At 45.7% G+C, this 21197-nt stretch overlaps 1 protein-coding gene across 6 annotated transcripts in view; it reads right to left on the bottom strand.

Annotated features, from left to right (window-relative positions):
* Positions 1–2938: 2938 nt before the first annotated feature.
* The window catches only part of lrrc45 (leucine rich repeat containing 45), a 47680-nt gene continuing 29421 nt past the window's right edge, over positions 2939–21197 (bottom strand). For 3 of the 6 annotated variants that reach the window (XM_083933023.1, XM_083933022.1, XM_083933026.1), the window contains 5 exons: positions 19719–19811; positions 17898–17990; positions 14435–14608; positions 6856–7003; positions 2939–5708 (listed from right to left, as the gene is read on the bottom strand). In XM_083933023.1, the coding sequence (XP_083789149.1) occupies positions 5509–5708; positions 6856–7003; positions 14435–14608; positions 17898–17990; positions 19719–19811 (708 nt within the window). In that variant the 3' untranslated portion in view covers positions 2939–5508. Of the gene's footprint in view, positions 5709–6855; positions 7004–14412; positions 14609–17897; positions 17991–19718; positions 19812–21197 lie in introns of those variants that run through there. The other 3 variants (XM_083933024.1, XM_083933025.1, XM_083933027.1) reach the window with 3 other exon arrangements.

Below are 21197 nucleotides of genomic sequence, written 5' to 3'. Positions count from 1 at the left end.
CATCTGTTTCAACTCTGTCATCTCCAAATTACGTGAACTAGGTGTTCTACTCTCAGACACCTGCATGCCGCTAAAAGAGGGGACTGAAAAACTCCTACCCCAAGGCTCATCAGGTCTGCCCTCCCACTCCCAGTGTATGGCCTCTGCTCCGATGTCTAAGAGGGTGTAATCTGGGTGCTGACGCACGACTCGCTTTAATTCCCGTCGAAGATCAGTGTCAAACACATGCTCTACAAACTGGTCTCCAAGCAGAGTGGGGTAGACGCGCATTCCTCTAGGGGCACAATGGTCAACTTTCTCAACAAGGCAACACAAGGCATGGGAAAACTCTTGGAGTGACTCTCCATCTAGCTGCCTTCTTGAAAAGAAACTCTGCTGCAGAGACATAAGATTTAGGGCAGCCATACAGATCTTGGAGGATATCAAAGATTCGCTCTGGGTCCTCCCTCTCTGCCTTAGGCCAGTATCCAATTTCTTCTTTAGCCTCACCCTCTACATGGTCATATATGAAATAAGCTTGATCAATAGGTCTTAACTGTCTCGCCCTTAAGGTCGCCCTCATCTCTTTCCAGTCCTCTACTGGGATACCAGACGTTCCACTAAAGGTAGGACATTTTCGCTCCCTAGGTATATAAAACAACCGTTCAACAGGGAGGGGGTTATTGGAAACAGAGTTTTGTGAATCAGTGGGACGACCTGGGTCGGAGCCCAGCCCAAGGGAGAGAGTTGGCTGCTAATTGCTCCTGCAATAGCTGCTCCTTTTCAGCCCGCAGCTGCTGGACGAGGTCCCTCAGTTCCTGCAGCTCAGTCGCCATGGCCGGGATGAAAAAGAGTCAGAGTACACAGTCACTTTATGCACTCAAACTTGATTGGGAAGACCCACAGGGAGGCAGCAACACATCCGGCAGGTCCCTCGATGTGCACACTGCTGTTTTGTTTTGAACTAAAAAAAATATATATATATAATAAATAAAAAACCAAGTTGGTGTAACTCAAGAGGCAGGAGAGAGGGAAAGTAAACAAAAACCGAGAAAAAAAAGAACCTTGTCTCAAAATCCACCAAAACAGTCACTGTATCCTGCCGACAACGCCAGAATGTGACTGGACCGTGGCAAGGCCCGCGATTTCACCATCTATTTCAAATCTTATCAGCACTTTAAATACTTCAATCACCCAATAAAGCCACAGATTCTTTTACTGATACAGATGACAAAAATGATGGACCGAGGCAAGGGTGTTTCCCACCAAGACTTACAATTTTATTTACAGAGCTGCCAACATCAATATTAAAAGAGAATTTATTAAAGCTAGCGGTTAAAAAAAATGACTACGAGTGTACTGAGGATGGGCGGCCGAGGCCGCAGAGGGACAGAGTACTCACCCCACTCCAGTGTCCTACACACATGCACACAGCAAAACCAAACAAAAAAAAGGGATCCACTATAAATCGTGAGGGACGTGCAAATATAATTACCAAGCACACAAAATCAGAAGGAGTGTGAAGTACAGGTGAGAGACTGTCACCATCGGCCGGCCTCACTTGCCGCTACCCCTACAGCACTCACACAGAAAGAGAAACACATTAAATCTTCATACAATAAAAACACAAATAGACATTGCAGCTCTGTTAGTTTCTTTTCCTCCTTGGTAGGAAATAAAGTAATTGGGACAGAGGCAGAAATAAACCCAACCCAGAAGAATTAACTTTATACAAAAAACAACAAAATTAAAAAAAAAACCTACATAGAAACTAAACCAAGTCACAACAAACAAACTAAATTCAACAAAACCTAAGCAAAACAAAACAGCAGTGGCAATCCCCATACACTACTCACAGCTTCCGCAAAGTTTTTCATACAAGCTGGCAACACGCTGACCCAGGACAGCAGACTCACACACGCCGTCACAGTCAGAGACGAAGGGAGAAGCCCGCACCACGCTGGACCAGGACAGCAGGCTGGACCAGGACAGCAGGCTGGACCAGGACAGCAGGCTGGACCAGGACAGCAGGCTCACACGCCGACACCGTCGGAGCCGAAGGGAAGAAACCGGCACCAGGCAGGACCAGGACAGCAGACTCGCATGCGTCGTCACCGTCAGAAACGAGGGGAGAAGCCGGCACCAAACTGGACAGGGACCGCAGACGCACGCCCACACAGTCACGGACCAAAGAGGGAAAAAGAGAGAGCGCATCGACATGCCACAGCTTATGTATGATGCACAGCTGGTCAATTAAGACCCGGGAGTAAAGTATGGCTATGTGCGAGGGACATTTTACACAACGGCTGCCATCTACCTGCTACATACGGAGATACGGAAGATTGAAAGTTGGAGCAACGGGAGAGAGTGTGAACATAAGAACTATAAAAGAATATAGCCTCGGTCGAAAGTGGCAACATGTTTATTATGTCAAGTAATTTTGAGTTTATTTTATAGCATACATTGCGTTAACGTCCTGTTACTACTCGTCTAATATTTTGTATCTTCTGTTATGTGTGTTTTATACTCAGCTCTTACGTTGGTCTGTGAATGGTTGAAAAGACAAATTAAAAGAACATAAGACCATCAGTCCTGGCTATGATCATTTCGACTGGAAAGCTACACTAAATACCCCGTTTTAAGTGTGTTTTAAGTTACATAGTTTTTTATTTATATTGTAGCGACCCTGCAGTAATGTTACTGTTATATTACGTGCTGTGTTCTGTGTTCTAAAGTGAACGTGTTTAAGATAGACAGGTATGAGGTTGGATGAGTAAGCAAGGGGGCGGGGTGAGTGAAAGAAGTGAGTGTGTGACTGCATGTGATGGAGAGAGCGCTGTAAGACAAGCTCAACGCTGTTATTTTCTTTTGGCGTAGTTACGGCCGACAGTAACTGTTGTGTTCTGTTAATAAAGAAAGGTGAAACCAACTTGTCATTCTTCTGACGTCTGGTCGGACGTTACAATATTTTATTCAAACATTTCTGAAAAAAATTGTAATACAAATATTAGTTTTATTGTCAGTAATCAAACCCCATGAGGATATCTATAAGCAAAATATTTTACCCTATTCACCTGCAGTGTCCAGAGATATGCTATAGAGTTGAGGCTTGGACTGCCTCAACTCGAGACCCCCTTAAGTCGCACACCAATGAGACTTCAAACTCGACTCGGACTTGAGATTTGGCGAGTTTTGCTCAAATTATGGAAGTGTATGGTTCGTGAGTTATCACGAGAAAAACTATTTTTCCATACGAATCCATGTGTTCTTGTGAAAAGTGTGAAAATTTGACCAAGCGTTGATGTCAAATTGGGTTAGGGTTAGGTTTTAGGACAAAAGATGGTAGGATGGTTCAGCAGAACTCCCTCTGGCAAAATGTCTCTTAATTGTGAAGCCCTCGTCTGCCATAACCATGTCACCTGGCACAATCAGCTATTTTTGTCTTGTCTGATGCACTCCCACCATACAGGTCACTGGTGGAGGTAATTACTCCATTTGGAGCCACACCAATCAAGGCTTTCAGTGTGGTCCGCCCTTTGTACTGGCTGTACAGATGACTATGCATGTCAAGTCGCTCTCTGTTGGAGACAGCAACTTCTGTGCAGTCAAGCACTTTTCTGCAATTCTGGAAGGGTCTGAAACAGTCTGGCAGGGATGATTGATTTTTTACTGTGGAGGGGATGTTGTTCACAAGCATACTGACATAAAACATATAAAGCGCACTAACAATGACGGTAAAGATGTTTGTTGCTGTGCTACGTGGCCAAAATTAAGTCTAAGTTTTATTAAGGTCAGGAACAACTGATCAATTTGAGGTATACATTGGACAGTCCAATCAGAATGATATTGAAGATGAGATGAGATGAGATTAAATGAGGATACAATAGCATTTCTTGTAGAAATGTTGAGGCACTTAGCATGGTAGGACTAAATTCCCTGATGGTGTTTTGACCCCTTTTCTTTTTGGTGTTTATAGTACCTTGTTGCTCCTTTTAAGAGTGGAGAAATAACATCCAGAATTTGGACCATCACTTTCTGGGTGTGTAACTAAAAACGGACACTTGGCCTAGGGAAGAGATAAAAACATGTTTTGAAACTGGTTATCATTTCCAGCTGGAAAACAATTAGTTAAAAAACAGTGGTAAAATATAATTGACTGGTAGCAACCCCTAGAGGTTGAAGTGTTCATTACTCAACTGGGTAAAAATCAGTGGCGGCTGCTGGTTTTTTAAGGGGATGCTAATTTTTCCAGCCTACATCATAAATGTGTTTGTTTATTTATATGTAAATTCTACCCTTCATTCCTTTTCAAGAAAATTATCTGTGAGCTTGTACCAACTAGGCGTCTTTTCCAGGGACTTGACAGGTGTCCTCTCAATGACCAGCAGAGCTAGGCTGCTTAAACGGCCTTGACCCAGCTGGAGCTGCTGCGCAAGGGTACTGTGAAGTGTGACCGCCTGCGAGTGTTCGTGACGGGGGGAGAAGCTCCGCAGCTGGCGCTGCTCGTTGGAGAAAGAAACCGCAGAGTGACAGAACAGAGTCGCCAAACACAACGCTAGTCGGTTTTAAGAAAGACAAAAGTCACTCAGGATCGGTAAAGCCTCCGGATCAGTTCAGAATAAAGGAATGAAATACTTGGAATATGGTCTGCTGGGTGTTTATTCTTCAAGATTGCAGATTCGCTCATTTAGCTGTCAATCAAAAAAGGATTCCGCCTTAGACAGCTCATCCAATCATGCAGAAGCAGAGCGTCCGGGCCAGCCCACTGTCCCATAAACCCCCAAAGACGCTGTGAGCGTCCGATGGGCGAGCCAAAGCTCAGCATTTATCCAATTCTAGTTTTGCTTCAGTGGAACAACCCGTTCTACACTTCACCATTAAGGTCAGTAGAAGCTAAGCGTCCGACTGTGTAAAGCTCTGTGGCGCTGTGGGGGTGAATGAGAAGGAAGTTGCATCGGTTAATTGTGATAAGTAGCTGATTCTGAACAAAAGATGAAGGCTTTCTAGCGCGTATTTAGTCAATGAAATGTATACACAGCAATACATATTTCACCAACCTTTTTTTGGGTGACATTTTAGGGGAAGCTGAGCTTTCCTTGCAGTCTTGGAGGAATCGCCACTGGTAAAAATGTACATTTTTGATGTTGGCAATAGATTAACCGTCATATGGTAGTTTGTCCCTTAAGAGCATTGATGTTTCCTAATGTATCTAAATACCTAAAAATGCATCAAAATATATCTTTCTTGTAACATTTGTCCTCTGAGTACCATTAACATCCTACAGGTGTCATGGATATTGGGCCAGTGATTCCAGTCTTCTTAAAACCTTCATTTCTTGACTGGATCTGCACATTGCTTTAGGTATAATTAAAGCTCACAATGCCCAGCACCAATTATCTCTCCTTACACTCTTGATTTTCTGCGTTTTCTAAATGTTTCATGTCCAGACAATCATGTTTTTAATTTTATTCTTCAATCAGGGCCGATTGAGGGATCAGAGGTTCCAGCTGTGGAGTGGAGGTCTGTGTGTCACTTCTTGGGGCTGCTGTAGTGCCCTAGAGGTGAGCCCTGAACGTAGGTGAGGATGGCGCTCTGCAGGTAGCTGGCTCTATTGGCTTCGTCTTCCCTCATCCTCTGGATCTCTGTCTCTTTGAGCCGCAGTTTCCCCAGCATGGAAGACATCTCACTCTCTTTGTCAAGGAGCGCCTCTCTGTGGTTACTGCTTAGTACTACAGGATGGTGAGCCACAGAGGGAGAAAGGTATGAAAGACAGAAAATATTTTATATTTCAAACATGATGTATTTAAAAAAAAAATGTAAATGTCTGGCCTAGTTACAGGACAAAGTATTTAGTTCTGAATGAATCAGTGGAGTATCTTTTTTCTTAAAAAAGGAAACAACCCTAACTTTGTTTCAAGTAAGTTGTCACATGTGTACGGTGTTGGTCAATCTCTTGCAATGTCGCAATGTAAAGAAGAACAAATAATTTGTTACTGTATTTATGTAGGTTTCTTTTACATATCTGTACTACGTTATTTACATTTTTGACAACTTTCACTTTTACTCCACTACATTTCCTTTTACTCTGATACTGGTTTAGTTTTTATTTCATATCTAAACAGTATAAAACACATAGTAAATAAAAAAAAATGCATGTGTTGGCTTGTATGAATCCACACCCAAAAAAACATTTGAATATGAGAACACAACACAAAACAATAAAAAAAATAAAAAAAATAAAATACAAAACGATCAATTAAAAAAGAAAAGCTTGCGTCCATCACCTCGTAATCATGTCTGAGTATTGTCTTTGTATGTAATTGCGTCCCATCCTAAAACTGTTATAGTGCTCCAAACTTTAATTTACACACACAAAAAAGGCTGTAAAATATAATGAATATATTAGGTGATTTAATACAAAATTAAATCACATAATATGACCACAGTTTGCTGGGCGGCACATTAACATTAGTTATCATAAGTCTGTTGAAGCCAGTTTACTTCCAATACTTAAGTACATTTAATATCAGAAAAATTACTTTTGATACTTAAGTACAGTAGACAGACGATACTTTAAGACTTTTACTTAAGTCATTTCCTTAAAGGTGACTTTAACTTGTACCAAAGTCATTTTCTTGTAAGATACTTTTACTCAAATATTGCTTTCAAGTAATCTATACAAGACTGATATCTTGTGTTAGGGCTTATCATGCTACTGGTATTCATACATTTGTTAATAAAAAATAATTTCAGCTGGAATAAATGACACAAACAAAGATACAATGGGAAACTAAGGGACTTGTTGAAATGTACTTTCATTTGCATGAGAAAAAAGAAAGACTGGTTTAAAGTGATAAGAAAAACAGCTGGATGTACCTTTCATCTCTCTCTCCAAAGCACTGATTTTCTCTTTGAGTCCTGCCTGTGCCATTCTCTCTGCCTCTAAATGTCCAATCTGCTCTTGCAGCTCCACCCTCACCCGGCTTACGTCAACCACCTTCTCCTGGTCCTTACCCGAAAGCTCCTGCAACAACACACCACCTATATAAGGGCCAATTCATTTGAATGACAACAAACAAACACCTTTCAATTATCACGTCTGATGAACAAGGCCACTGTACATGTTAAAATATGTTGGGGTTTATCTTAGCATGCATTGAGTAAGAGATGTGGTACTGTCTATGTTGTACCACATCTATCTCAGAGTTGCAAAGTGGAAAGAATTATTCATTTTCTCACAAACAATGTTATTTGACAGTTATCTCTCTTCCAGTCTTGGTAAATGGTAAGATACTTGTACTTATATAGCGCATTTCTAGTCTTCTGACTGTTCAAGGCGCTTTCACACTACTTGTCACATTCAGGGTTCAGTGTCTTGCCCAAGGACACTTCGACAGCCGCCCCTTCTTAGATGGACATGGAACTCTCAGCTGAATCACCAATATAAAAGATGAACAGCTGTGAAAAATATATTTTTCTTAGCCACCTAGCACCCTATCGTGTGTGACTTTTGGCCGACGGCTGTAAGTTGGGAATCTCTGACCGATACTCTTTAGTTGAAATCAGTTCATTTTTGGATTATGTTGAATTTGCACCATTGTCCCAGGGTTTCAGCTGAAATGTGTTCCGGCTCTGTGGTCTCTTCTGGAGGTGATTCCTGCTATTCCAGCCCAGGTCCCCATGTCAACAACATGTAAGCAGTGTGTCTCACTCGCTCTTGCACTTGTTTACACAGTTCTTGCCAGCTCAGGTTTATGGAGTGTGAAATTCACTTGTAAATAAATATAATAATTATTTTTCATTCACAACTGTTAAGTATTTCATATTTAATGATGCATTTCATGAGTTTTTGACTTTGTCTTTGTGTACAGTGGAGATCAAAATTAGAGAACAAATTATAAATACTTGATATATTCTGAAATATTGTTTTTTTTTATTGTTCAGAATTTGATTGAAAATCCGCTTTGGCTGTACCACTGCTGTGCAATAATGTTTTTTGAATAACCAAGGCACAAGCAGTGAGCAAAATTTGAGAACACTTTCAGATACCTCTCCGGGAACCATCACCTTATCGTGGTGGAGAGGTTTGTGTGTCCCTGTGAACCTGAGGGCTGTGTTGTCTGGAGCTTAGTGCTCCTGGTAGGGTCTCCCATGGCAAAGTGGTCTCAGGCGAGGGGCCGGACTAAGAATGGTTCACAAAGACTCAATGGACATACAACGAAGAGGAAGAGAGACCCTGCCCGGAGGAAGCCCGGGGCCCCCGTCTGGAGCCAGGCCCAGAAGGAGGGCTCGCCGGCGAGCGCCTGGTGGCCGGGTTTGCCACGGAGCCCGGCCGGGCACAGCCCGAAAAAGTGACGTGGTACCTCCCTCCTCTCCATCCTGTGGGCCCACCACTCGCAGGAGGAACCACTTGGGTCGGGTGCGCTGCTGCACGGGTGGCAGTGAAGGTGAGGGGCCTCGTCGGACCAGACACGGGCAGCAGAAGCTGGCTCTTGGGACGTGGAATGTCACCTCTCTGTTGGGGAAGGAGCCGGAGCTTGTGCGGGAGGTGAAGCGCTACCAGTTAGATCTGCTGGGGCTTACCTCCACACACAGTCTCGGTTCTGGAACCGTTCTCCTGGATAGGGGTTGGACACTATTCTTCTCTGGAGTTGCCCAGGGTGTGAGGCGCCGGGCGGGTGTGGGGATACTCACAAACCCCCGGCTGAGTGCCGCGGTGTTGGAGTTCACCCCAGTGGACGAGAGGGTCGCCTCCTTGCGCCTGCGGGTGGTAGGGGGGAAAACTCTGACTGTTGTTTGTGCATATGCACCAAACAGCAGTTCAGAGTATTCGGCCTTCTTGGAGACCCTGAATGGAGTCCTGCATGGGGCTCCGGTAGGGGACTCCATAGTTCTGCTGGGAGACTTCAACGCCCACGTGGGCAATGATGGAGACACCTGGAGAGGCGTGATTGGGAGGAACGGCCTCCCTGATCTAAATCCGAGTGGTCGTCAGTTATTGGACTTCTGTGCTAGTCACGGATTATCTATAACTGACACCATGTTCGAACATAAGGATGCTCATGAGTGTACGTGGTACCAGAGCACCCTAGGCCAAAGGTCGATGATTGATTTTGTGATCGTATCATTTGATCTGAGGCCGTATGTTTTGGACACTCGGGTGAAGAGAGGGGCAGAGCTGTCAACTGATCACCATCTGGTGATGAGTTGGATCAGAGGATGGGGGAAGATTCTGGACAGACCAGGTAAACCCAAACGAGTAGTGCGGGTGAACTGGGAACGTCTGGAGGAGGCCCCTGTCCGAGAGATCTTCAACTCACACCTCCGGCGGAGCTTTTCTGGCATCCCTGTGGAGGTTGGGGGCATTGAACCGGAGTGGGCAATGTTCAAAGCTTCCATTGCTGAAGCTGCAGCGGTGAGCTGTGGCCTCAAGGTCTTAGGTGCCTCAAGGGGCGGTAACCCTCGAACACCGTGGTGGACACCGGTGGTCAGGGAAGCTGTCCGACTGAAGAAGGAGGCCTTCCGGGATATGTTATCCCAGAAGACTCCGGAGGCAGTTGCAAGGTACCGACAGGCCAGGGCTGCAGCCTCTGCTGTGTCAGAGGCAAAGCAGCAGGTGTGGGAGGAGTTCGAAGAAGCCATGGAGAAGGACTTTCGGGCGGCACCAAGGTGCTTCTGGAAAACCATTCGACATCTCAGGAGGGGGAAACGGGGAACCGTCCAAGCTGTTTACAGTAAAGACGGGACGCTGGTGACCTCAGCCGATGAGGTAATCGGGCGGTGGAAGGAGCACTTTGAGGAACTCCTCAATCCGACTAACACGCCCTCTTTTGTAGAGGCAGAGCTGGAGGCTGATGGGGAATCATTGTCAATATCCCTGGCGGAAGTCACTGAGGTAGTCAAACAACTCCACAGTGGCAAAGCCCCAGGGGTTGATGAGATTTGTCCAGAAATGCTGAAAACTTTGGGTTGGGAGGGGCTGTCTTGGTTGACACGCCTCTTCAACATTGCGTGGAAGTCTGGGACAGTGCCAAGGGAGTGGCAGACCGGGGTGGTGGTTCCTCTTTTTAAAAAGGGGGACCAGAGGGTGTGTGCCAATTACAGGGGTATCACACTACTCAGCCTCCCTGGTAAAGTCTACTCCAAGGTGCTGGAAAGGAGGGTTCGTCCTATAGTCGAACCTCAGATTGAAGAGGAACAATGTGGATTCCGTCCTGGACGTAGAACAACGGACCAGTTCTTCATTCTCGCAAGGATCCTGGAGGGGGCCTGGGAGTATGCTCATCCAGTCTACATGTGTTTTGTGGATCTGGAGAAGGCATATGACCGGGTTCCTCGGGAGATACTGTGGGAGGTGCTGCGGGTGTATGGGGTGAGGGGGTCACTTCTGTGGGCCATCCAATCTCTGTACACCCAAAGTGAGAGCTGTGTCCGGATCCTCGGGAGTAAGTCGGATTCGTTTCCGGTGGGGGTTGGCCTCCGCCAGGGGTGCGCTTTATCACCAATCCTGTTCGTGATTTTCATGGACAGGCTGGGATGAGGATCAGCATCTCTAAATCTGAGGCCATGGCTCTTAGCAGGAAACCGGTGGATGCTTACTCCAGGTAGGGAATGAGTCCTTACCCCAAGTGAAGGAGTTCAAGTACCTCGGGATCATGTTCACGAGTGAGGGGACGATGGAGCGTGAGTTTGGCCGGAGAATCGGAGCAGCGGGGGTGGTGTTGCAGTCGCTCTACCGCACCGTTGTGACGAAAAGAGAGCTGAGCCGGAAGGCAAAGCTCTCGATCTACCGGTCAATCTTCGTTCCTACCCTCACCTATGGTCATGAAAGTTGGGTCATGACCGAAAGAACAAGGTCGCGAGTACAAGCGGCCGAAATGGGTTTTCTCAGGAGGGTGGCTGGAGTCTCCCTTAGAGATAGGGTGAGAAGTTCAGCCATCCGTGAGGAACTCGGAGTAGAGCCGCTGCTCCTTAGCGTTGAAAGGAGCCAGTTGAGGTGGTTCGGGCATCTAGTAAGGATGCCCCCTGGGCGCCTCCCTAGGGAGGTGTTCCAGGCACGTCCAGCTGGGAGGAGGCCTCGGGGAAGACCCAGAACTAGGTGGAGAGATTATATCTCCACACTGGCCTGGGAACGCCTCGGGATCCCCCAGTTAGAGCTGGTTAATGTGGCCCGGGAAAGGGAAGTTTGGGGTCCCCTGCTAAAGCTGCTGCCCCCGCGACCCGACCCCGGATAAGCGGATGAAGATGAGATGAGATGAGACTTTCAGATACCTCCCAGCTATTGGTCTTATTCTGGCACCAGTGGCGGCTGCTGGTCTTTCAAGGAGGGGAAGCTCATTTTTCCAGCCTACATTATAAATGTGATTGTTTATTTATATGTAAATTCTACCCTTTATTCCTTTTGTGACCTTGTCGTACCAATCTCTTTTTCAGGGACTTGACGGGTGACCTCTCAATGGCCAGCAGAGCTAGGCTGCTTAAACGGCCCTGGCCCAGCTGGAGCTGCGCCAGGCTACTGTGAAGTGTGACTGCCTGTGAGTGTGAGTGAGGGGGGGGAGAAGCTCCGCAGCTGCCGTTGCCCGTTGGTGAAAGAAACTGCAGAGTGACAGAACAGAGTCGCCAAACACAGCGCTAGTCGTTTTTAACAAAGACAAAGTCGCTGGGGATCTTTAAAGTCTCCGGATCAGTTCAGAACAACGGAATGAAAAACTTGGAAAATGCTCCACTTGATGTTTATTCTTCAAGATCGCTGAATCGCTCATTTAGCTGTCAATCAAAAAAGGATTCCGCCTCAGACTGCTCATCCAATCATCATGCAGAAGCCGAGCCTCAAGGCCAGCCCACTGTCCCATAGACCCCCAGAGACGCTGAGCGTCCGATGGGCGGGACAAAGCCCAACATTTATCCAATGACTGTCTAGTTTCGCTGCAGTGGAACAACCCGCTTTATGCTTCCCCATTGAAGTCAGTATAAGATGAGCGTCCGACTGTGTAAAGCTCTGTGACGCTGTGGGGATGAATGAGAAGCAAGTAGCGCCGGTTTACTGTGACAGGTAGCTGATTCTGAACAACCGATGAAGGCTTTCTAGCGCGTATTTAGTCAATGAAATGTACACACAGCAGTACATATTTCACCACTTTTTTGTGACATTTTAGGGGAAGCTGAGCTTCCCTTGCAGTTTTAGAGCAATCACCACTGTCTGGCACCTGGTGACAATTAACCTAATTGTTGGACACTCCCTATTCATCTGGTAGCTCTCCTGGTTACTTTGCAAGATGGCAAGCTGCTCTAAAGTGACTTAAATCCTGAGACAGCAGGTTGTCCAGATGAAGGCCAAAGGGATAACCCTCTCAGCCTTCAGAGAGAGGTTGGGCATTCCAATATTGAACTTTACAACGACAGATTAATTTAAGTCCCTCAAAATGGCGAGTGGGCGGCATGGTGGTTAGTACCAGAAAAAATCACCAGTATTTCAGAATAAATCAAGAATGTATTCTTTATTCTCTAATTTTGATCTCCACTGTACATACACCAAGACTACTTTATGTTGGTTGTTTCTTCACTTCTCTGTGAATCAAGAAAAGAAATGCTGTAGTCCTTCTGCTTATATACAATATTGCCTGGCCAATATTATTGATGGGCGATCTATAACGCCGATATCATGTTGTTGTTGTTTTTGTTGTTGCATCTGATAAAATACAAGAATTGAATAATGATAAATGAGACACAACATTGCTGAACCTAAATTAACATTTATTTATTACTGTTACTGTCAGCACTGTCTCCGTTTAGTCTGTGTTCAGTTGTTGGCCATAACTCGAAGCACAGTTTTGAAAATAGAAAGTTTTGAGAACATTTTTTCTTTATGTTATTTGACTGTGGGTGATGGGGGCTTGATGTTCTGTGAATTAACTCCCACTCTTTCGCTAGGAATTCACGTGAGCTGAACTGTGTTCCATTATCTGAAATTAATGTTTCAGGAATTCCATGTCTGGTGAATTGTGACGGGTGATGGGTGATGACTTTTGCACTTCTCGTGTCTGACTTTAGCCACTCATCCGTGTTGAACTTGGAATAGTAATCCACTAAGAGTAGATACTGCTGCTGGTCAAATGTGCATAGATCAACACCTGTCTTCGGCCAGGGTCTTTCAGGAACACTTTGTGGATGTAGTGCCACTTTGGTTTGTCGTTTCTGGTGGGTGCCGCACACATCACAACTGTTCATCATCTCTGAGATACTTTGTGACATCCCAGGCCAGAAGATTATCTCTCATGCTCTGTGTCTACATTTTTCAATGCCCAACTTACTTTTGTGAATATGCTTGTATTTGTGTCTTTTGCAGCTTGGCTTTTTGTTTCGGGCCATCCATTCAGAACTGTTTCTGTGTGTTTAGTCAGTGTGAAATCATTTTTTGTTTCCTTTCTGAATTCCTCTAGTTTCTTAATCGACACAGGTAAGTTCGAGATCACTATGTGCACCTGCAATGAACACATCCTTTGTGGCTTGTAATGTACATTCACATACATTTTTAAAGGTGGCGGAAGTATAGTGCGCGCTTATACAATCATATCTGCCACAGAACATATGAGATATGGCTTGAAAATCATCGGTAAGAGGTTTGTGAATCTGACGAGAGAGGCTGAGCATATGTTGGTAGAAGTATAACACTGACAACCGTACCCGGGAAAGCTGCAAGCATCTGGTGTCTTTCCTCCTCCGCCTACTCGCTCCCCCCTGGTCCCAACATTAAACTCCACTTTGAATCAGAAATTAACCAGTGTAGCACGTGAGCATGGTGGATCCTAGATTATTAGGTTTATATATCAAAAGTATGTGGTGGAAATAGCCAACTAGCAGCCTCTCTTGCTCAGCATATCCATCTGGGAACTCTCGTTTGGAGATCTTTTGGGAAGTTGTTTTGGATAAACCAACTGTCTATCGAGCCAAATCCACCAATCAGATCAACGAAGCATATGACGTACGAACAGCGCATTGAGGCAAAGCTCAGGAAGTAAACAACATGTCGGTTTATGGCTAAAAGGCACATTATCAGGTTCTCAGTCCATATTCCAACAGAAGGATCCAAGAGAAAAAAGTGTTAGCGAGCTGTTAACAGAATCAGGGCTACCGCTACCTCGCTGAAAATGTGTCTAGATCAGTTCGGATTTGCCTGTATTGCTTCCGCTTGCTCGGTAGACTAGAGGAGGAGTTCGCTGTTGGCGTCACACTTAAACTCGCCTCAAAACCAATGCTGATTGGATGTTCGTTTGGCAAACAGCTCCAGATTTTCTCTGTTGCACGTTAACAGACTGATCAGCAAGTAAAATACAATGGAGCTCGCAAGATCAGGATGGTCTCACAAGGCTATAAATATTCAGTGCTAGAAATTCAATGGCTTTTTAATTTCAAAATCCAATTACACAGATTTACTTCCATAAGAGGGCTTCCCGACCTGCTGGAGCTCTTCTATCCTACGCCGCATTTCGGTTATCTCCATGCTCTGCTGGCTGTTCTTGGCCTGCAGCTCAGAGATAGTCTGTTTCTGTTGGGAGCAGCGGAGCTGGACCTCCTGTAGATTGGAACGCACAGAGCGAAGTTTCTCCTCCAAGGATGACACGTTCTCCTGCTGTTCAGAGGAAATAAAGGTCAAGTCACCATGCCTGAAGGAAAACAACCAATCAGAGGTGAGGACTGAATTGTGAAACAAGGTACTGTTGATCAAATAAAAATCAATATTGTGAAAATATTGTAAAATCGTCCCATGGTCTTTTCCAGCACTTATATACACCAATTAAGCCATCAAGGTAGTTTTTTCGTGTATAAACTATTAAGTGAGATATACGGGAGAGTCGCTAAGCTAGACATGGCTAACACTGATTAGCTTGGGGCAGTGTGGTGAGCTCATTAAAGAGTTTAACCACTAATACTTCTCAAAATAACACCACACCTCTGTAGTAGCATGATACGAGTCCTTACACATAACACAAAGCACCAACAACGTAGTTAGTGAACCAGGAGTTTTTTAAAAGAGTGTTTTGAAAGACTTACTGTACCTACTGGCCCCAGTACCAGCTCCTCTTGTTTTAAAGTCCATTCAAGTTGATTATCAAATGCAGTCCAAAAGGAAGGAGCCCATTGCTGCTTCATTTTATATATAAGGACTCTTATCATGCTATTGCAGAGGTTTGGTATTATTTTGAGCAGTATTAGTGGTTAAAAAAGGACCACATCATCTGTAAAAAGCAGAGACGAGATCCTCAGCCCACCGAACTGCAACCCCTCCCCACCACGACTACGCCTCGATATCCTGTCCATGAAAATCACGAACAGGATTGGTGACAAAGCGCACCCCTGGCTGAGGCCAACCTCCACCGGAAATGTATCCGACTTACTGCCGAGGATCCGGACACAGCTCTCGCTTTGGGTGTACAGAGATTGGATGGCCCACAGAAGTGACCCCCTCCCCCCATACTTCCGCAGAACCTCTCACAGTATCTCCCGAGGAACCCGGTCATATGCCTTCTCCTTTCCAGCACCTTGGAGTAGACTTTACCAGGGAGGCTGAGTAGTGTGATACCCCTGTAATTGGCTCACACCCTTTGGTCCCCCTTTTTCAACAGAGGAACCACCACCCCGGTCTGCCACTCCCTTGGCTCTGTCCCAGACTTCCATGCAATGTTGAAGAGACGTGTCAACCAAGACAGCCCCTCCAAACCCAAAGCTTTCAGCATTTCTGGACGAATCTCATCAACCCCTGGGGCTTTGCCACTGTGGAGTTGTTTGACTACCTCAGTGACTTCCGCCAGGGATATTGACAATGATTCCCCATCAGCCTCCGGCTCTGCCTCTACAATTAAGGAGTTCCTCAAAGTGCTCCTTCCACCGCCCAATTACCTCATCGGCTGAGGTCACCAGCGTCCCGTCCTTACTGTAAACAGCTTGGACAGTTCCCCGTTTCCCCCTCCTGAGATGTCGAATGGTTTTCCAGAAGCACCTTGGTGCCGCCCGAAAGTCCTTCTTCATGACTTCTCCTAACTCCTCCCACACCCACTGCTTTGCCTCTGACACAGCAGAGGCTGCAGCCCTTCTGGCCTGTCGGTACCTTGCAACTGCCTCCGGAGTCTTCCGAGATAACATATCCCGGAAGGCCTCCTTCAGTCGGACAGCTTCCCTGACCACCGGTGTCCACCGCGGTGTTCGAGGGTTACCGCCCCTTGAGGCACCTAAGACCTTGAGGCCACAGCTCACCGCTGCAGCTTCAGCAATGGAAGCTTTGAACATTGCCCAGTCCGGTTCAATGCCCCCAACCTCCACAGGGATGTCAGAAAAGCTCCGCCGGAGGTGTGAGTTGAAGATCTCTCGGACAGGGGCCTCCTCCAGACGTTCCCAGTTCACCCGCACTACTCGTTTGGGTTTACTTGGTCCGTCCAGAATCTTTCCCCATCCTCTGATCCAACTCATCACCAGATGGTGATCAGTTGACAGCTCTTCCCCTCTCTTCACTCGAGTGTCCAAAACATACGGCCTCAGATCAGATGATACGATTACAAAATCGATCATCGACCTTTGGCCTAGGGTGCTCTGGTACCACGTACACTTATGAACATCCTTATGTTCGAACACGGTGTTAGTTATAGATAATCCGTGACTAGCACAGAAGTCCAATAACTGACGACCACTCGGATTTAGATCAGGGAGGCCGTTCCACCCAATCACGCCTCTCCAGGTGTCTCCATCATTGCCCACGTGAGCATGAACTCCAACACCGCAGCGCTCAGCCAGGGGTTTGTGAGTATCCCCACACCCGCCCTGCGCCTCACACCCTGGGCAACTCCAGAGAAGAATAGGGTCCAACCCCTATCCAGGAGAACGGTTCCAGAACCGAGACTGTGTGTGGAGGTAAGCCCCAGCAGATCTAACTGGTAGCGCTCCACCTCCCGCACAAGCTCCGGCTCCTTCCCCGACAGAGAGGTGACATTCCACGTCCCAAGAGCCAGCTTTTGCTGTCCGTCGAGGCCCCTCACCTTCACTGCCACCCGTGCAGCAGCGCACCGACCCAAGTGGTTCCTCCTGCGAGTGGTGGGTCTACAGGATGGAGAGGAGGGAGGTGCCACGTCACTTTTTCGGGCTGTGCCCGGCCGGGCTCCGTGGCAAACCCGGCCACCAGGCGCTCGCCGGCGAGCCCTCCGTCTGGGCCTGGCTCCAGACGGGGGCCCCGGGCTTCCTCCGGACAGGGTCTCTCTTCCTCTTCGTTGTTTGTCCATTGAGTCTTTGTGAACTATTCTTAGTCCGGCCCCTCGCCTGAGACCACTTTGCCATGGGATACACTACAAGGAGCACTAGGCTCCAGACAACACAGCCCTCAGGTTCACAGGGACACACAAACCTCTCCACCACGATAAGGTGATGGTTCCCGGAGAGGTTATTTGATATATGTAAGTGCCGAAAAAGATCATGAAGTGAATTTGCGCCGGAATTACACTTTAAGTGTTTTCAAAAGCATATTTTAGTAGTTTTTGTCATTTAGAGAGTAAGCTGTAAAATTAAAAAGTTTGTCTGGCTGTTGGATAGGGCTTTGATTTTACTGACTTTCTTGTTTTACAGGCATACTGCACCGCACACTGCCTCGCTCTTATTGGTTATTTTCTTTTGGGTATTTTTCACAGATTATCTCTATCATGAAGTACTATCAGGACATAGTAACAGTTTCAGCAAACATGAAATTATAACTTCGTGTCAGTCACATGATGCTATTGGGCCCAAAAAGACAATTCCCCATTGACTCAGTGGATATGTTTTTTCAAGTGTCACAACCCCCACAAAATGACTTGTGTGAATATCAGAATTTGATCCATTCAGTCCGATAACATTTAGAAAGTCTAGAAGAGCCACACGTTTCAATCATTTAAACGCACCTCTTCCAGACGCACTTGAGCTCGCACTCTTCCCAGTTCCTCCTCTGCCTGGGCCCTCTCTGTCACACATGCTGCTTTAGCTTTACTCAGCTCCTACAACAGATGGGTAATATAACATGAGAGTTCAGGTAATGGAGATTTCAGCAGTGTCACACGATACCTAGGGTGTCCCAGGAGATCCAAACCAAAATGAGGAATCACACAAGGATCATAGTATAGTGTAAAGATGTTCATTTACTGTGTGCACAAACTGTACCTCTGAACCTACAGTGTAGACAGTATTCAACTTCCCAGCACTAAAGTGTTGTTACATGTTCCACATTTGTCCCCAGCTTGACTGGAGAAGCTTGGAAAGAGAAGCTACCTTGTGGATTTGAATAACTGAACTGCCTGGAAAAAACAGTTAGGGTATGTAACAACTTCCCTTCCTAAATAAATATAGCCTCCCCTCAGTCTTATAGGCAATACACCTCAGCTGCCTTTAGTTGATGTACACTGGAGATCAAAATTAGAGAACAAAGTATTAATTCTTGATTTATTCTGAAATATTGTTATTTTTATTGTTCAGAATTTGACAGAATATCCTCTGTGGCTACACCACTGCTGTTCTAGCATGTTTTTTTTGTGACTCAACAGAATGTTCGTGACAGCACAGAGGACAAGCTTGTGTGCCAAGACAGATCCTTGCCCTGTTCAGCACTGAACTGGCGAGCAACACCAGCTACAGTGTTGAAAGCCTTCTCATAATGCTGTCCTCTCGTGCACTTGTTTTACGTGGACGACCGGCCTTTTTGAGGGACTGAGTCCTTGTAGAAAGTTTCAATATTCTTGAAATCACAGACTTGGAACGCCCAACCTCTCTCTGATGGCTGAGAGGGTCATCCCTTTGGCCTTCATCTGGACAACCTGCTGTCTCAGGATTTCAGTCACCTTTCAGCTTGCCTTCTTGCAAAGTAACAAGGACCAATGCCAGATAAAAAGGGTGTCCAACAATTAAGTTAACTAAGAGACAACAACTGGAGAAACAAAACAACCACTGCATAAACGCATGGCCCAACACAGGAGAGCTAACTCCTCAGGCCTGGACTCTGCTGTCCACTTACACCTCAAGGAGAAAGCCCACTCCTTTGATGACAGCAATGTCCAAATCTTGGACAGAGAGGACAGATGGTTTGAAAGAGGAGTAAAAGAAGCCATCTATGTAAAAGTGGAAAAACCATCGCTAAACAGAGGAGGGGGTCTGAGACACCACTTATCTCCAATTTACAATGCTGCCCTTTCATCCCTTCCCAGGAGATTCAACAATCTAACCTCAAAGGACAACTGTTCACACATGGCCCTGTGTGACCCCAACGACTGTCGTTCAGACTCAAATAGAGCACTAACGAAGTCGAAACCAACTGTCCACCAACGACGGGCGTGGGCTTTTGGAGCACAAAGGGTTTCAGTGACTTCATCGGCCTTGTGAGAGGTTAAATACCTGGATCTCACACCAGTTAGTTGGACCAGTCCCAGCCTGGTCAGATGCGTACATGAACTGATGAAGCCTCTTGGATGAGAGGTGAAACGTCTTCCTAGACAAACAACCAGTCCAGTTGCTTTTGACTGAAATTGCTTTGAGGATAACTATGACCTGGAGGAATGAGAACATTCACAGGCTAACTCTTATTTTGATCTCAGGTGTATGTAAAGAAAAAAAGAAACCCACTTATACGTTAGTGTACAGAAATAATCAATCCGTTATCTGTTATCACTTTCTTTGTTGACTAAATGTCTGTTACATTGACTGTATTTTTATCTTCTAAAAATGGATATTCTGACCTCTTCCAGTTGTATCCGCTGTCCCTCAAGCTTAAAGATGCGTTCCTGCAGAGCCTGCTCGCTCTCTTCTAGATGCCGATTCACATGCTCCACCTGTAAAGAAATTTAAAGTTTCAGCAGTCCATCTTTTTCTTTCTATTAGAATATTGAGTTTAAGTAAATCATACAGAAAAGTGAAATGAACATTAAATCTCTTAATGTAATTAAACCTGCCAGAACCTCCAAAGCTCACTAACAAGTTACATTTTGTTTATGGAATCCATACAAAAACTGTTTAAAAATTGTAAAAACGTTGCATTGTGGTTTAGCAGGGGGTTATTTAATGGATTATTTCTTTACCAAAGTTTAGCAACTTCCTGCAGTCTCCAATGGCTGCCTGGGAACCTCACTGTGACGAAAATACTTTTTAAAGGCCACATGGGGGCCAATGGAAACAAGTTGTGAACACAACCGTTTCCAAAACTTTGGGACAATGTAAAATGTAAATAGAAACAGGATGTGAAGATTTGCAAAACATTGAATCCCCATGTTTAATTAAAAATATCATTGTTTTTTGAAAATGATATGCCCATTCTGAATTAGAAGTTGCAGCAACTTCTAGAAGTTGTGACAGTGGCAACAAAGAGTGGAAAAGTTGTGAAATGCTGAAAGAAAACACCTCGAGGAACATCTCACAATAAATCACTGACTCCAGGTAGGGAATGAGTCCTTACCCAAGTGAAGAGGTTCAAGTACCTCGGGATCATGTTCACAAGTGAGGGGGCGATGGAGTATGAGTTTGGCCGGAGAATCGGAGCAGCTGGGGCGGTGTTGCAGTCGCTCTACCACACCGTTGTGACGAAAAGAGAGCTGAGCCAGGAGTCAAAGCTCTTGATCAATCTTCGTTCCTACCCTCACCTATGGTCATGAAAGCTGGGTCATGACCGAAAGAACGAGGTCACGGGTACAAGCAGCCGAAATGGGTTTTCTCAGGAGGGTGGCTGGAGTCTCCCTTAGAGATAGGGTGAGAAGTTCAGCCAGCCGTGAGGAACTCGGAGTAGAGCTGCTGCTCCTTTGTGTTGAAAGGAGCCAGTTGAGGTGGTTCGAGCCCCCTGGGCGCCTCCCTAGGGACGTGTTCCAGGCATGTCCAGCTGGGAGGAGGCCTCGGGGAAGACCCAGGACTAGGTGGAGAGATTATATCTCCACACTGGTGAGATGAGTGAGATGAACTTGCAACAGGTTAGTAACATGATTGGATATAAAAAGATGGGGAAGAGTTCATCACTCTGTGAAAGGCTGTGCTAGAAAATAGTGACACAATTAAAGAATAATGTTTCTCAATGTAAAATGTCAAAGAATTGTGGATTTCATCATCTACAGTACATAATATCCTTAAAAGATTGAGAAAATCTGAAGAAAGCTCTGTATGAAATCTGATACTGGATGTTGGGGATGTTCATTAAAAACAGTCCATTCTGTAGTGGACAAGACAATGCCAAA

Source organism: Echiichthys vipera (genome assembly GCF_963691815.1).
Source record: "Echiichthys vipera genome assembly, chromosome: 18".
In the NCBI taxonomy this organism is placed as follows: domain Eukaryota; kingdom Metazoa; phylum Chordata; class Actinopteri; order Perciformes; family Trachinidae; genus Echiichthys; species Echiichthys vipera.
Note: the sequence above shows the minus strand (reverse complement) of the source record. Positions and strands in the feature narration are given on the sequence as shown.